The 17,740-nt window shown below is 40.3% G+C and overlaps 1 protein-coding gene across 1 annotated transcript in view; it reads left to right on the top strand.

Moving 5' to 3' along the window:
• Nucleotides 1-1,268: 1,268 nt before the first annotated feature.
• The window catches only part of WASHC4 (WASH complex subunit 4), a 38,750-nt gene continuing 22,278 nt past the window's right edge, over nt 1,269-17,740 (top strand). The window contains exons 1-10 of the mRNA XM_031600038.2: nt 1,269-1,864; nt 6,792-6,931; nt 7,685-7,738; nt 7,897-7,962; nt 8,117-8,162; nt 10,706-10,773; nt 14,375-14,457; nt 15,510-15,552; nt 16,055-16,158; nt 16,797-16,917. Of these exons, the coding sequence (XP_031455898.2) occupies nt 1,804-1,864; nt 6,792-6,931; nt 7,685-7,738; nt 7,897-7,962; nt 8,117-8,162; nt 10,706-10,773; nt 14,375-14,457; nt 15,510-15,552; nt 16,055-16,158; nt 16,797-16,917 (786 nt within the window). The 5' untranslated portion in view covers nt 1,269-1,803. The remainder of the gene's footprint in view (nt 1,865-6,791; nt 6,932-7,684; nt 7,739-7,896; nt 7,963-8,116; nt 8,163-10,705; nt 10,774-14,374; nt 14,458-15,509; nt 15,553-16,054; nt 16,159-16,796; nt 16,918-17,740) is intronic.

Here is a 17,740-nt window from a genome sequence, read left to right as displayed (position 1 = left end):
TTTCCTTTCAGGTCACTGTAGAGAAAGATAAGGTTTCCCTTGAGCCTCTTGTTCTCAAGACTGAAAAACCTCAATTCCCTCAGCTGCTCCCCATTAACACTTGTATTCAGACTCCTCACACCCCCAGATCCTTTTCCTTTACTCAGCCTATAGTGATGCATGGGGCTGTTGTGACTGAAGTGCAGGATCCAGCACTTGGTCCTATTGAAGCCCATACAATTGGTCTCAGCCCATTGATCCAGCCTGCCCCGATCCCTGGGTAGGGCCTTCCTACTCTCAGGCAGATCAATGCTTCCCCCCAGCTTGGTGTCATTTGCAATGTTAATCAGAACTGGAAAAAAAAAAAAAAAAAAAAAAAGTAGTTAAAAAAGAAGATACTCTGAACATTTTTCATATGATTTCTCAAAAAATTGGTTTTGATCTTTTCTTTCCCAGATCTAGGATGTGTAGGAATGGAATGTTGTTTCTGCAATAGATATTAAAAAGGGGGAATTATCTGGAAAAGTAGAGCACAATGTATTTGTATTTTGTAACTTGTCCTTAGAAATAGCTGACATGAAAAAGTAGAAATACCATATACGTTAGTAACATACTTTAGAAATATAGTTGCTGAATTGTATGATTAATTCTTGTTTGCAAAACTGCAATAGTTTCTAAATGTTCCAACTAGTATAGGTATAGTATTATGGACTAGAAAGCATATTGTAGGGCTATTCTGCTTGGATAAGAGACCCTCAGCAAAAGAAAAACAGACTTAACAAACATCAGAGAAGCCAGGGCCTCCACACAAGGCTGGATTGCCTTGCTCTGCGAGTCGGTTGGGATGCAACAGGCAGGCATCAAGATACTCCCCCCTGTCCTCCTTCTAAGCTTATCTCTATGCAAGGACAAGCAGATGTCCAGAAACAATGACCGAGTGTTGAATGAGCAAATGTGAGAAGTTTAGAACTAATTTGTGATATATGCTTAGCCAGCAGAAATTTATGTTTAGCCAGTATCTGTGTGTTTAGTTGAGCGTCAGGAAGATTGTGAACCTGAAGCACTCAGCCACTGAGGAACCAGGGGAGAAAGAGAGAAGCGTCGAGTAAGAGGGCGTAAAAGACGTAACGCTGTTTTCTGCGTGCTCTGCTTGCAGGAGGCCCGCCATTGCAATTGCGAATAGAATCTGCTTTATCAGAGATACCGTCCTGATAAATTATTTGGGTATTTCCAACAGCTGGTCTCTTGAAATGTGCTGTAATGAGTTAAAAACTCATCGACCAGAGCAAGCACGCCAGCCAGATCCTAGTTCCCTCTAAAATTAATCGATTTGGCAAAGGACGGATTGCTCGTCTCCAGAAAACAAGCGCAGCAGTGCTATTTTCAGACTGGCTGCATTACAGAGCCAGCTTTAATGGACGATCTGCAATTACTGATCCATCTCTCCGTGGAGCTGCTATTTCTGTTGCTCTCAGCCCCATGAAACTGCTGATGCTCCCACATCGCTCTTCAGAGCCATTTCCGTTTCTGCTAATAGCACAGACTGTGCTGAGGTAAAGTCATCGCTGCGGGCACCGCAAGCAGCCCAAGCGACAATTCCTCCGTCACGCTTAGCGCTTTTACTTCTTTTATCCTCTAACTGACATTACCGGCGTCCTGAACGGCACTGAGGCTGACGCCGGCTGCCCACCCCTCCACCACCCCGCCTCCTCCCGGAGTCCCGGCTTCCCCCCCGCCTCTCCGCCTCCATTTCCCAGAGTGCGTCGCGGCGCGGGGTAGGAAGTCCCGTGCGCCTGAGTCAGGGGAGGCGGGCGCGGCGCTGCCATGGCGCTGGAGACCCTGTCCCCGGAGTGGGAGTTCGACCGCCTCGACGACGGCTCGCAGAGTGAGCGCGCGGGAGGTGGAAGGGCCGGGCTGGGGCAGGGCGGGCGCGCGTGCGTGCGTGTGAGGACGGAATGGGGCCGCGGGCTGAGGAGACCCCCGGCAGCCCCTATCGCGAGAGGCGGGCGGTGAGGAAGAGGAGGAAGCAGCAGTGGGAGCCGAGCGGGGCTGGCCCCCCTCCCGGTTCCTGCCCTCTGCTCGCCGCGCTCAGAGCGGGCCCTGCTCCGTGCGCGCCTCGGCGGCTGTCGGGGGGTGTTTGGGTTGGGGGGAGGCTGCTGCGAGCTTTGCTCGTGCCCCCGGCGCGGAGACGGCCGCTGTCTTCGGCTTCTCCCGGTCACCCCTGGGGGCCCACGCGTGTGTGCAGCATCCCCCCGGGCGGGCTGAGGCAGCCTGCTGTGATGAGTGCGTTGTATGAGCTTTCTGCCGAGAAAGGCTGCTTGGCATGGAGCTGGCTGTTCTCTTTCGCCTTTAGGATATAGATACGTGAGACCTCGTGGTGCTGAGCTCTGTCAGTGGGTGCCCCATTGAAATCCATGTGTTCTCTGCCTGTGGAGCTAGCTGACCTACTTCCTAAATAGAGGTGTATGGCAGTCACACTGAGGTACATGCTGCGTGTTGAACTCTGCCAGATTGTGGAAGGAAGGGATGCCATTCAGAGGGACCTCAACAGGCTTGAAAGATGGGCCTGGGTGAACCTAATGAGATTCAGCATGGCAAAGTGCAAGGCTTTGCACTTGGGCCGGAGGAATCCCAGGCATCCATATGCTCTGGAAGGAGCGGTCCTTGAGAGCAGCCCTGTGGAGAAGGACCTGGGGGTCTTGATGGATGAAAAACTTAATGTGAGCCAGCAGCTTGCCTTTGCGGCTCAGAAGGCAAATGGTATCCTGGGCTCCATCAGAAGAGGGGTAGCCAGCAGGGACAGAGAGGTGATTGTCCCCCTCTACTTTGCTCTTGTGAGGCTCCATCTGGAATACTGTGTCCAGGTCTGGAGCCCCCAGTACAAAAAAGACAGGGAGCTGTTGGAGAGGGTCCAGAGGAGAGCCACAAAGATGATCAGGGGACTGGAGCACCTCCCCTACGAAGACAGGCTGATGGAGCTGGGCTTGTTCAGCCTGGAGAAAAGAAGGCTGCGGGGTGACCTCAGTGCAGCATTTCAGTACCTAAAGGGAGCCTACAGAGGGAAGGAGAATCAACTCTTTGAAAGGGTAGATAACTGTAGGACGAGGGGAAATGGTTTTAAGTTGAGGGAGGGGAGATTTAGGTTGGATGTCAGGGGGCAATTCTTTACAGAAAGAGTGGTGAGGTGCTGGAACAGGCTGCCCAGAGAGGTTGTGGATGCCCCGTCTCTGGAGGTGTTCAAGGCCAGATTGGATGGGGCCCTGGGCAGCCTGGTCTAGCATTAAATGTGGAAGTTGGTGGCTCTGCATGTGGCAGGGGGGGTTGGAGATTCATGATCCTTGAGGTCCCTTCCAACCCTGGCCATTCTGTGATTCTGTGAAATTAATGACACCAGGTGTTGCTGTGAAAATGTGTTACTCATGGACCAGCTGTTTCACATACAGCATTACCTTAGGATGGTGCCATTAATAATAACTTATTCATTATTCTGTCTTTTTGGTAGAAACTGAAACTTTCCTGAGCTGAGGTCTTTGGCAGCTGTCAAGCCATGGAATGCAAAGTACGGTTTTTGCTCAGAATATCAGATCCCTGTGGGACTTGATCATGGCATTACGTGCAGCTGTGTTACATCACCCAACATCCTCTCAGCATCAAAAGGGAGGCTGTAAAAAGGAAGGTGACAGACTATTTACCAGGGTCTGTTGTGACAGGACAAGGGGAAATGTTTTCAAACTAGAAACTGGTTATATGGCAGAAGTTCTTTACAGTAAGGGTAGTGAAGCACTGGCACAGGTTGCCCAGAGACGTGGTGGATGCCCCATCCCTGGATTCACTCAAGATGAGGCTTGAGGGGCTCTGAGCACCCTGTTCTAGCTGTAGGTGACCCTGTTCATTGCAGGGGAGTTGGATCAGATGGTCTTTAAAGGTCCCTTCTGACGATTCTACGACGTGATGTGCTCTATTACCACCATCTTGACTGTGAACAGTGGTAAAGTTCACAGTACAGTGTACAACTTTGAAGGAAAAGCAGGAAAAAAAGAAGTCACTTGGAAAAAATGCGTTGCTTTGCTTTGTCAGTTTTCACTCTATACTTGTATCGCAAACTTTTAGAAATCACCATGTTCCTAACTGAGGAAATAAGATGCTGTAGAAGTCCAGTTTACATTTTTGCCCCAGGTATTTATTGACATTGCACTTGCAAATCCTGCTGTGGCAATGGATTGCCTAAGTATTGACACTGCTGACTTTATGGAAGAAGATTAGACGAAGTTGGAGGTTTTGTGCTACTACATATATCTTCATGCTGTTCCAGTTGTAAAGCTTTCATTTTATCACCTGAGGAGAAACTAAATCAAACTTCATTGCAAACAGATATGCCTTGTGTAGTAGGTCTGTGGTTTGGAAGAAAAAGAAAATATGTGATTTCTTTTCCTTTTGCACGTAATCCAGTTTGTTTAGGAAAAAAAAAGTTATGCATGCTAGAAATCTCCCTGCAGCTTGAAGCCATTTTAATCAATTCAAGCCTACCTGTATCTGGTTCACTAATAGCTTTCACTCTCATGTCTGCTTTAGAGAGAAGATGATAAATTATTCACACCTGCCTTTTATTTTTTGTATAGAATCAGTATGAGGTGGCACATCGATGTCTGGCAACACTTAGTTTTGTCAATACCTGATATCAGCTCTGCTGAGCTACAGTATGGCTTAAGTGCATCTTTTGGCTGCTGGAAAGATGACGTTTTGTGGGTCTTTAGGAGAGTGCTGCTGCTGTGAGATTTTTTGAGATATGCTGCCTATTTAAGTCGAGGGAATTGATTTGAGCAGCAGTACCCGTTTCTTACTCTTGTATGACTTTTTTTTTTTTTCCAGTTCTTCCTATACAGTCCCAATACCTCTTTCAATATTTTTTCTGCTCTTAGCTTTGCATTTTGTGTGAAGAGAGAAGGAACAGGAGGGAATACCACAGCATGCTTCAAGAATTTAAGTTTCCATGCTCTACAGCATCTTCTAACAGTAAAGTACTGCAGCTGCTGGGATGGCAGGTTAAGCTCTGTTCTGCAGGGCTCTGCATCTATTGGAGTTCTAGTGCTTTAGTGCATCAGGCTTCTAGAAGATGTGCTGGAAGGGATTTGGAAGGCGAGGTCAATCGGTGGAATAGAAAAATATGATGATACAACACAAGGGCTGCAAATTGGTGTCTGAAGGGCATACTGCTGATAAAGAGTGTTTTATTCACTTGCTGCTTATCTGTTTGCATGAAATTCAGTCTTCTTCATTTGGTGGTGTCTGTGAACCATCAAGACAGGCAGAACCCAACAGCACTAATGTGGAGCTTAGCGTGGTATAGCTCACAGTGCATCTTGGACAGGCTTTGCTGCTGGTTTCAAAGTAGGAGCTTTGCATCAGTTGAGGAGAACTTGTTCCATTTCTCCTCAGTCTCAACTCCCCAGCGTGTAGTCCCTCTCTTCTTTGACTCTTCATTTGCCTTTGTTTGTTCCTCCCCTTGCTTGACTGGGGCACTTCTTCAGGCACATTTTCTCTTTCTCCAAAATATATCTGTAGAATAATTGATTCAACAAAACTGGTTTACTGAAGAAGTCATCAACTACCATTTGTCTCAGTTGTAGACAGCTTAGATGAGAGGTTAAACCTGCAAAACAAAAAGATTTTTTAGCTTTTGTCACAACCTACTTCTAAAACACAAAAAGGGCATGTATACTGCTACATAAGCTAAAAAGATTGCTGTCTGCAGAGTTGTCTTCATGTTTTGACAAAATTCAGTTATCCAATTAACTTAGGTTCTTTGGTTTATTTATTTTAAAGGCAGTGCTATTTGCAACAAAAAGCAAAAGATTGTAAGCTATTAGATATGCAGTCAAGTCAAGGGGGGGCACTTCAGTCATCAGATGAGAAAGGATTGAGGTTCCTTATGAAACATGGAAGTCCTGAGCTGTGATCACTCTTTCCATGGTTCAGATTGTGCAGCTAAGTCAGTGATTGTGTATTTCTTTTTTGTGTATGTGTGTTAGTGTAGGAAAAAGAACTATCAGGATAGAGTGAATGAAACTTCTCTGGATCAGTTATCTTTAGACTTGCTATACTGATTCTTACCGCTGATCTTGGTATTTGATCAACTGAGTATTTTCTTTTGAGCATAAGAACCTACTTGGAACTAACAGTGACAGAACAGCTGTGCATTTCCATGTTCAGGTGCTAAGCAGAAGAAAAATTCTGCTGGAAAGTAGTGAGTTCCAGTGTGGTGGGATTGATTGAAAACCATCACCTTTCAGTTTAATACCCAAATGACTTACTAAGTGATAATAGGGGGGGAGCAGAAGACAGATTGCTTCCCATACAAGTTCTACTCAGACCAAAATGATAAGACCCAGTGCCTCAAATGTCTAGTATCATTGTCTGTGGCCTGGCTCTGCTGATGGGTAAAATCATCTGCCATGCTGCAATGTGATCAGTCAGTTCTTTGCTCTGCAACTTGGTGTGATTGTTAGGCTTGTTCAGATCTTAGTTTGAAAATAAATGTACACTTCAAAAATATTTTTAATAAGCCTCTTTAATGTTTGTTATTCTTTCATATTTGGGCTTTATTTGAAATGGACACTGAGTTGGATGATGGGTTTTCAACAAATAAGAGCTTTGTATTGCAAAGATACTGTTGTTTCAAGAAGAAAATGCTGCACCAAAACTTGGAATGCAGTACTACTAGCTAAATAGCAACAGATTAAAACATTAATGAACTTTGGGATATTGGAGCTTACTGAGAATTTTAGGTAACTATCGTTGTTATGAATTCTCAGAAATCCATGCTGAAGTGCAGTTGAAGAATTATGGAAAGTTTCTTGAGGAGTACGCGTCTCAGTTGAAGAGAATTGAAGATGCTCTGGATGACTCTATTGGAGATGTTTGGGACTTCAGTCTTGACCCTATTGCTTTAAAGGTTTGCTTATGTTTAATACACGTTTAAACTTATTTTCCTTATTCCTTCTTCCTTTCAAACCTGATAAGTGAAAGCTTCTTGCTTTTGTGCTTCTAAAATGTTGACTTTTGTGTTTGAGAAGCCTATCCAATACAGTTTTAATTTTTCTTCTTCCAGAAGTGTTTTATTCCTTGGTCATAAGTTTTCTGTCCTCTGTAGAGCATGAGTTTTTTTCATCACTGAACTTGGACATAAAAGTGAGAAGTACTTTTCAATATTGTTACCATATGGAACTTGTATGTGCAGAAGATGTGTTCTCAGTCAGTCCTCCATCTATTCAGATTACATGTGGGGCCTCTATAGTGCTGAGCATATTTGAACTTGTCAGCTATGAAACTGACTTCAATACAAAATCTCAAGTGCCTGCATGTAGATACACACAATGCTTCCTGTTTCCTGCATTTGGAATTCTTAATTTCTCTTAGATTTCCAGAGTTGTTTTTTTTGTGTGCACCATAATGACTGTTTTTGCATTTCAAGTTTTATGAGTAAATTGATGTAAATCCTATATAATGTAGCTAGTTCTTTCCCTTAATGCATGAATGTGCAAAGAGAAGGTTTTCTGCAGCGCAGGTTGTTGGTAATGTGCCATTATTGGCTCTTTTAACTGACCTTACTTGAGATTAAACTGTAAAAAAGTTACACTACTTGCTTAGTTGCTTAAATGTAGTTTTGACAAGTATTTTCTAAAGCTTTCGTTTTAATCAATTCTAGCTTTTGCCATATGAGCAGTCCTCTCTACTGGAGCTCATAAAGACGGAAAACAAGGTAATTGTTTTAAAATTAAAAGAAGAAGGGATGGAAAAAAAAAGTTGTTTGATATAAAACTGATCCGTTTGATCCATTTTAAACATGAAAAATGCTCTGTAAGATTTTTATTTGCTGTAGTTCTGTGGTGGTAATCTGCTTTTTTTTCCTGAGTCTAGGTTCTAAACAAAGTAATAACTGTGTATGCTGCCCTTTGTTGTGAAATCAAGAAGTTAAAATATGAGGTAAGTTCAGCTTTAATTATGTGTATGAAAGATTGGCAAACTGATAAAGATTTCTTATTTTGCAATAAACAAGATACAATGATATACTGTCGAAATAATTTTTGTAGCATGATGGCTTATTTATTAAAAGACAAATTTATGTTTCTGTTGATAGGCAGAAACGAAATTTTATAATGGCCTCTTGTTTTATGGAGAAGGAGGTAAGTAGCTCCCTTTACTGGTGAAGTTTGTAGTTTTACTTTATTGCTTCCAATTGTATTAAATGCTGCAGGAAGTCTGTTTTTATATTCCAGATGCATGCTTTCACTGTATCATTAAATGATAAATGCAAAATAATGGACTTTGTGATAATAGAGCTGGCATTAAGACTTTATAAATGAAGCCTGATTATCTGCAGTAAGTGTTGTCATGTCAATGGGAAGTTTTGTTGCAGCATGACGTACATGAGAAGTACGGAGTATGGACTTGACATTTTTCAGACAGATGACCTTTAAGTGAAGATAGTGGGAGAATGCATGAGATGTATAAAAGCAGTGCTTTTGAATTCGTGACTTTTTTCAGTAGACATCTTGGCTTCTTTTTTCATGAGATTATATTTAGTGTTTACGAGTACAGAAACCTGAGTTTATACACTGTAGCAGCTGTTTTTTCTAAGTAAAGCATTGAATACCTGTGTTTTACATGGAAACACATTATTCTCAACTAACCTGCTTCCTGTTAGGACTGTTTTTTGTAGGAGTTGTAGTTGGTTGTAGTAAAACCATAAATCTGCAACCTGTCTGTAGGAAAAACAATGAAACTTAATAATATCTTTGACCAAATCTACTCTTGGGATCATAGTTGCTTCAGGAGAAATCCTGATCTTGCTAAGGTCATCTTCTGTGCTTCAAGTGAAGTGAATTACTCATACTGTTACTTAAGTGATGACCTAATCCACGGACAGAAGTGTTTGAAAGATGTTTCAGTTGCCAAACTTTGCATTTAGTCATAGAATTTAACTGGTAACTCATCCAAAGGTCTTAAGCTTCTGTGTTAAAGTAGAGAGAAAGCACATATCTTTGTTCTGAGGACTAAGTGCATTTCTGAGATAGGGATGTTGCCTGACTTTGTTTTCTGTTTCATAAATGTGAGACAAAGGAAGGCATGCTCCATGCAGAGTAGCACTGTAAAAACAGCTCTTTTTGAAGCCTTTTTGAGCCTTGATTGTGACAGCAGTACTGGGGAATGTGGAATCTTGGAAACAGCAACTGATAGAGATTGTTGTAAGTGCTGCATAAGATGCCTGTTGTGGTTCAGTTAAGGAATGTCAAAAAGAACACCATGCCTTCTAATATCTGAAAAGAAAGTGCTCTGCTGTCAAAATGGTAGTAGGGAGTCCCTCAAAACTTCTTCACATCTCCAGCATGAGAAAAGTCATACTGTGCTAGATTAGTATAGTACAGCAGCAGTTTGTTCCTACTTGAGTGTTCTACAAGGAATGCTTGAGAATGGGAGAAACTGAGAGGTCGAACTTCTGTGGGTTGGGTGGGAGTACAGGAATAAAGTTCTCTATTCCCAGATCCCACCTTGTAGCATATGCTTGGGTAACAACTGCCTTGCTTACTTAGAACAACTAGTAAAGCTTCTGCCTCAAGGATGGCTGAAATTGAATGGAACAGAGAAATACTGTGTGGCTTTTGCCTTCTCAATATAGCAGGAAACATTTTTTTCATTTTATTCTCTAAGTGACTAGGATTACTGTAGGAACTTCAGCTAGTTGGGTTGCCTTTTGGATAATCTGCTGATTTCAAGAGCAGAAAGGTTGCATAGGAAGCATGAAGGGGAAGGATGCAGTATCTAAATGGAGTTACGGAGGCTCATTTCAAGTTTGGTCGCTGTTCTAAAGGAATATTTTTATGAAGACCAGAAACTTTAAACTAAATATTATTTAGAAATTTCCTTGTACAGGTTGAAAGATCACCTCTCTAAACAGGAGACTGCTTTTCTTTAACGCTATTGGGTTTGGTTTTTTTTTTGTTGTTTGTTTTTGTGGATGAACTTGTAATTTTAAGCTATTTTTTCCATAGTGGCCCAATAGAAAAATCTCAGATTTAGAATATTAAACTATCATCACCTTAAAAAGACTGCCACGTAGCACTACAACTATTCCAGCTGTCCGAAAGAATTTGACATGGTGACATGATTGCTGCATCTCATAGTATCTGAATAGTGCACTTTGTCACACATGTAGTGCTTTGAACATAAGGTGAGAGCCATTTGCTTAGTGGTGGATAGTATATAGGAAAAAAAATCAATTTATTGATGAAGTTGTATGCTACTCAGGTTTTCTGTTGATTTATGATGTAATATATTCTTTCAGCTAATAAGTATACCAGCATGCATTCTTTGCAATGTAAATACCTTGCTTTTATAAACTTCTTTTAATGGAAACTTTGATATACAGTTATGTAAGATATATCCTTTAAAGAATTAAGTTTCATAATTATTTTCTTACAGGTGATGGAAACTTTTTTCCTGCTTTATGCATAACTTAAAAGCAATCTAATTCTATTGGGAAAGGAACTTAAAAATAATTCTACCTTAGGAAGCAAAATTAGAAGCTTTTAAAGTTCTACCAGTAGGCTTGTAGGTGTGCACTGAATCTGTATGACAAACATACCTGATTTGGAAGGTGAACTCTAGGGTGTAATGAATAGCTCTAATGCAGCCTTTTTAAAGTAGTGACAGTTCTTTGTCTTTGAAGCCACAGATTCCAGCATGGTGGAAGGAGATTGTCAAATACAGATGGGAAGATTTGTTTCCTTCTTGCAGGTAGAGTATCTTGATTTTTGACAGCAATTATAATATTAATTTTATTTGCAAAGTGGATTGAGAAGTCTTCAGTATCCTGCCTGCACCTTGCTGAAGGGCACTGCAGTCACTTGATACTGTCATTATGTTTTACCTGCTCATCTGTTGCTACCAAAGTTCACTTAGAACACTGCTGTTTAACTTGGTTTGTCATCTACTCGTATTTGGCTTTTTTTTTGTTTATACTAGTCTAAAACCGGAAGACTTGTGAGAGGTTAGGTTATGATTTGTGTAATCTTTGTCCAAGGAAATTAGAGTTTCTTAAGTAAATTTCAGTAAGAGTATAAATTGGGGTGGTTCCATTTGATAGTAAGGCCAAGGATTTCTATTCTTACAGTTTTGATTAGCAATTTTTCATTGAAAACTGGACATGAATTAATGGTTCATACACTGTTATGTAGCTGTTGGGAGGTGAAATTAAAGTGTGTACCTGGGGAAGAAAAATTGTGCCACGCTTAAGCTTTCAGAGAAGAACATTCATTTTGGATGCAGTTTGGTTGCTATGAGTATACTTTGCATGAAAACAAGGTCTGTGTTTCTTCTGGTGATTTCTTGTGATCTTAGATTTCAGTCTACTTTGGAATTTCTTTTTCTTTATTATAGCTTAAGTGACCTTTATTCCATAAATGTATTTTTATTCAGTATTTCTTGTAATGAAGAATATGTTAAAGTGGAGAAGATAGAGGAAACTCTTAGAATGCTTAAATGAATTGTTGAATTTTCTTTTCTTGCTCTATCATGGCAGTGCTTATTTACTGAGTCATTAATAGGTTGAGCGCCATAGGAAGTTGCTTCTCAACCTCTCTTCCTGTGCTCAAGTGCAGTTAGTTGTTAGGATGTCCTTTGTTGCTTTTCTCTTTCCCTATCTTTTTCATCCTTTTTGCCTTACTAACATGGTCAGTTTCTTCTTTCAAACTGTTTCTTACTGAGGTGATATTTGTGAGATCTGAGATCTGGTGGTTCTGAGGTGGGACTGCTGTACATTGTGGTTTTTTTTCTAAATTTTTTTTTCTCCCTGTTAGGATTTTCTGAGATGAAAGTTGAGGGCAAAGTACTTGGCAGCCTAGATATCTTCAGCATAAGTGAAATACAAACCTTCTTGTAGTACAGGATCACAGAATCACAGAATGGCCAGGGTTGGAAGAGACCTCAAGGATCATGAATCTCCAACCCCCCCTGCCACCAACCAATGCAGGGCCACCAACCTCCCCATTTAATACTAGACCAGGCTGCCCAGGGCCCCATCCAACCTGGCCTTGAACACCTCCAGGGACAGGGCATCCACAACCTCCCTGGGCAACCTGTTCCAGCACCTCACCACTCTCTCTGTAAAGAATTGCCCCCTGACATCCAACTTAAATCTCCCTTCCCTCAACTTAAAACCATTTCCTCTCATCCTGCGGTTATTTACCATTTCAAAGAGTTGATTCCTCTCCTGTTTGTAGGTTCCCTTCAGGTATTGAAATGCTGCAGTGAGGTCACCCTGCAGCCTTCTTTTCTCCAGTCTGAACAAGCCCAGCTCCATCAGCCTGTCTTTGTAGGGGAGATGCTGCAGTCCCCTGATCATCCTGGTGGCTCTCCTCTGCACCCTCTCCAACAGCTCCCTGTCTTTTCTGTACTGGGGGCTCCAGACCTGGACGCAGTATTCCAGATGGGGCCTCACAAGAGCAGAGTAGAGAGGGACAATCACCTCTCTGTTCCTGCTGGCCACCCGTCTTTTGATGGAGCCCAGGATACCATTTGCCTTCTGAGATGCAAGGGTACACTGCTGGCTCATGTTAAGTTTTTCATCTATAATGCTTTATGCTTATGGGTTATGTCCCATATTTTGTTTATAGTGGAAATGTTACATCAATACAGCAGTCTTACCTGTGATCCCACTTTGTCTATGTCCTACCATAGTTTGTTGAATACTGAACATGAGAAAGCAGGCAGACACAGGACATTGGCCTAAAGGGAAGGTTACAACATACTGACTATGTTGGTTTGGATAAAGCTACAAGGAAAACTCTTTCTTTTCCAGTCTTTTTCAACTGCTGTGTTGTTCTGAACCCACTCAGCAGTAACTAACATATGCCCATTGACCAGAAAATGCTGTTAAGGTCAATGTTACAAACTTTTTCCTTTCTTTACAACTTAATTTGCTATGTAAAAACATTTAAATAAATTATCAAATCAGTGCTATGAAACACTACTAGGTAGTGTTGATCTTGCAGAGGATTGTCTTTGAAGAACCCTGACAAACTGACAATTGTCTGTATTAGGTAGCTGATAAAATGCTGTTAAATTGGACCATTGCCTGGAAATTTTAAAGAGGCAGCTGGTGCACCTTCCCAAGGAAACATGATCTCAGTTGTCTATTAATGTGCTCTTCTGGGATCTGCTGGCTTGTTTCAGCTGCATTTGATAGAGCAATACAAGCATAAGAAGTAAAGACACTTCCATGTTTTATGGAAACTGGTGACTAATAGAAGGGAGAAACCCAAATAAGATCTATTTTTGATGGAGAGAAAGACAGAATTCAGCTGTTAGCCTGTCTTCTGGCAAGAACAGCAGGCTGGCTGCTAGCCTGCGTGGGCTGTTTTGCTTGGGAGCCATCTGTGTGCTGACTGGCCAGACTCATCCAATGCATGCTTGTCCCTGATTGGATTATAGGATAAATTAATAAGCAAATACTATTTGTGGTTAAGGGAAACTCAGATTAATTTACCCCATTTCTCAAGGAGTACCTTGTTAAAATCCATTATAGAAATTCAGAATTTTTTATGGTCAGAGTTGAGCTCTTTTTAGTCATCTTTTACTGTATAACTGAGCTCAAATTCTGCTTTGCTTGAGCATGCTTCTCAAAGGCAGTATTCTTTTATTTTTATTTTTTTCTTTGAAGACAGCATTCTATGGCTGATTGCTATTATAGTACACATGGGCCCCTTCTCTTTGATAGTTTCTAATTTGAATTTGTCTATCACCAGCTTCCGAAGCGTGACTCTTGAATCTAGTGGGAAAAGGCACAGCCTTTGCTTTTAGGGATATTTGAATATTCCCTCCAAAGGTACCTGGACACTTTAAGTCTCTTCTGAGTGTCTCTAATAAATTGAATTCTTGAAAAATTAACAGCAAGAGATATTTAAAGCACTTTGAGCTCCTGAGGGGTGTCTCTTTTCCATGCCTTCTCAAAGACCCAGTAAGCTTTTTAAATGTGGCCCTTGAACATCGAATATTTCAGTATCAGTCTCTACCTTGTGAAAACAAGCTAGGTGCAGGTGTTTTCTTTAATAATCTTTTCTCTGTCTAAAAGTGCACATTGGTACTTTAATATTTCAAGATGTACTGGGAACTTTGTACAGTAACCTCTTGACTTAAACCCAAATCCTTTTTCAGACCTCTTAATTACTAGGATAATGTTTCCCATCCTGTCATAGATCTGTCCACTGACTTGCATTAGGGTTGTAGTTGCAACTTAGGCTGCGAGTTTAGTGACTTATGTTCTGTATTTTGGAAGTAATGATGTTATGCATAAGAGGAGGCTATATATAGATGTGCTTTTTATTTTCTTGTATTTCAGGAGCTGTCTTGCTTTGTTACCCGATGTTACGAAGTGGTGGTGAATGTAGTGCATCAGTTGGCTGTTCTCTACACCAGCAATAAGTAATTATTCCCTGAGATGCTGTATCACTTATTATGTAGTTTAAAAATGTACATGATATAAATGTTCTGCCTAAGGCTTGATTATTTTGAGAATATTATTATCTAGAGATGTGGAGGATGCTTTGTTGCACAAATATGGGCTTCGTTACCCATTTTTCAAGTTTATTTTCAGAAAAGTTGGAGCTCTTATTAAATGAGATGCAAGTGTTGTTTTTTTTTCTTTTAGATAGACTGATGCTTTAGAGGCTCTTAATCTTGTTCAAGAGATCCTCTTGCTATTCTTGCAGTCTGCCTCTGAGAGACTCTTTCTTTTGACTGCTATAGTAGATACCAGTAGCTTTCAGAGCTTAAAAATCAGATCACTTTCACAATCCAATGTTTAAATATGTGGTTTTCTTAAACTTGGTGGTTGAACTGATACTGACGAACAAATTACTGTCACTTGCCATGTGACTTTATGCCTTTGTGCATGCAGCGACGTTTTGGCATGACTGAGAGAGCCCCAAGTAAATTGCACAAATGAATCACTGGTATCTATGAAATCACTGGTTTATTCTTTAGTATTCAACATTAATTATAATTTTTAGATAAAAGATACTACGGATGAGATGGCTGGTTGTTTTGATGTTGCCAGTCATAGTATATATTTCTGACAGAACAGTCATGGCTGAGTGAGGAAGGCTGGATGTGTAGCTTAGTTATGGCTTAGCTGAATGTGTGAAGTGACTTTGTACTTTTGAGCCCCAGGACTGTGTCAAGACTACTTAGCACAACTGACTTGGGGATTGTTGCTAGTACGTGTGCGCTGGATAAAATCAATGGTTTAAACCAGTTATGTGCCTTGCATTCAAAACTGCAGTACCAAATTTGATCATAGCACACATTTCACATATGCTTTAATCATATTTGGAGGCTTATTTTATTTTCTGAATTTACTGTGTAAGTGAAGAAACATACCCCAAGAAACAAAAAACCATGCTTTGGTACAGAGGTGGTAAATATTTTCTGTTCTAAGGACTAGAAATATGTTAAAATACTTATTCTATTTACAGGAATGCACCTAAAATTATAGAGACATCAGGAGTTCATTTTCAGGTGGGAATAACTTTGTGCCTTTTTGCTGATGCTATTTTTTTGGCTAATGTATTTGTTTTAGCCCTGAGAAAAATAGCAAGAAAGTGAATTTCAAGAACAACTTTCAGTCTGGAGTCACCTTTACAGATTGTATTTACTTAATCAGGTTTTTCTGGCCTTTATGTGGAAAGGGCTGCTACTTTGTTCCTGTCAGACTACGGTTTTCCTAGCTGAAAAGTGTTTGCATGCTTTGTTATTGTGTGTAGTATGTGGTTCTGCTTCTAGCTAATTTTGAAAATCCTATCTTCAATATCAGATCAATGAACCCGAAAGGACGCTTGCATGCAAACTGTTTTTCCTTGTTTGCCATTACAGATATATTAAATATTTAAGCAACCAGGAAATCTCTGATTTAACTGTCTGGCTGATGCCTTGTTTACTCATCATATATTGAAAAGAACTGATATTTTATATACAGTGCACCACATGCAGTAAAGACTTCATTTTCTTCTTTTTCAAACAGGCGATGTATGAGCATCTGGGAGAACTACTGACAGTATTAATCACTCTGGATGAAATAATTGACAATCATGCCACCCTGAAAGATCACTGGACAATGTACAAGAGGTGTGTCTCTGAAGGTGTGACAAATACTCTCATGACATAAAAGATAAAAGCATGTGCATGTGCCTTCTTCCAAAAAAGTTAGTTTGAGGACATGGAATTTTTTAGCCTCAAGCATTATCCAGAAACCTCAATAAGAAACAGGGCAAAGCTCCTATTTTGTCCTTCTAACAGTACAGGGAAGTTTTTAGTGCTGAATTTTACGTTTGCCATTCCAGAAGCTGTGTGTGGCAAGTATCTTGAGAAAGAATAATGGTTCAAGGGGTTTAAAATGCATTTGATAAGAAATCTAATTTTGTGCAGAACTGACCTAAGACCATTCAAATCCGTATTGATCAAAGGCTTTAGAATAGATTTGAGTAAGAACATTATCTAAAGCAAGAAGTAAAGAATCAACAATTACGTAGGCTGTTAAATTAGTGGAAAAAGAACAATTTCAATGGAAACCTCAATAGATTGTAGTTGTTTAAATGTAAGTAGCTTAAACAGACTTGTTTGTTTTTAATAATAATTTTGGAATTGCTGCTGGGCAGAGATACAGGCAATTAAAACCTATTCCACGAAACAGTGATATTAGAATGCTATAGGATATGATAAACTGTCAGTACATCTTAAATTCCTTTTATGGCTATTCCTTACAGGCTGCTAAAATCTGTCCATCACAACCCTTCCAAGTTTGGGATTCAAGAAGATAAACTGAAGCCATTTGAAAAGTTGCTTTTGAAGCTGGAATGCCAGTTACTTGATGGAATGATATTTCAGGTAACAAAATTGAAGTTGACCAATATGGTAGAGAAAACTGACAGTGAAGTGAGACTGTATATAGCATAGTTTTTAATAGGATGCCACACTTCTGTGTGTATTTTCTTTTTTGTGTATGTGTGTTTGTATATTTTTGTTGTTGTTTGGTTGGCTTGGTTTGTTCCAGATAGTGAATCTGTTGTGAGCACAAGCTTCCCTTGTGCTAGAGTTGTGCTAGGCTTTGAATGGTAGCAGTTAATGCTTGCTGTTGTGTACAATGAAAGAAACACAGAAAACTTGGCATTAGGTCTGTGTATTCTCGGGGACGTTCTTTTTTTCATCCGGAAATTTTCATAGTGGTCAGGCTATGTATAGGTCCACTTAATTCCAATTACAGCTAAACTGCTAAATGATAAAAACATAACTTGTCCTTTCCTTTCAAAGGATGCTGCTACCAACTATGTGGGTTTTTTTTTCATCTTGACTTTTTATACAAAAGCTTCATTATAGGCTTAAATTCTGTTATTCATTCATTGCCCCTCCTGTCCTGCCAACACCCCTTCCTAACAAAAATACGTGACTAATTTCTCAAATGAAATCCTATTGAAGATTATAATAACAGTTCTATAAATAGTCTAAAATCTTCATATTTTTGCATTTTGACTATTGTGTGGTCATGAGTATTTTCATACTACGAGATCATGATCCATATCATACATAGGATGATCTCGTTTAGGTAATGGACATTAGTAGATGTTACTGCAAATACACATCTGGTTTCTTGTTAGCAAATTTCTTTGAGTACCCCATGACAGAGATTTTAAATCATAAAGTTTTTTTAAAA

Source organism: Phasianus colchicus, chromosome 1 (assembly GCF_987193195.1).
Source record: "Phasianus colchicus chromosome 1, bPhaCol1.hap1.1, whole genome shotgun sequence".
In the NCBI taxonomy this organism is placed as follows: Eukaryota; Metazoa; Chordata; class Aves; order Galliformes; family Phasianidae; genus Phasianus; species Phasianus colchicus.
This window is presented reverse-complemented; position numbering and strand designations above follow the sequence as displayed.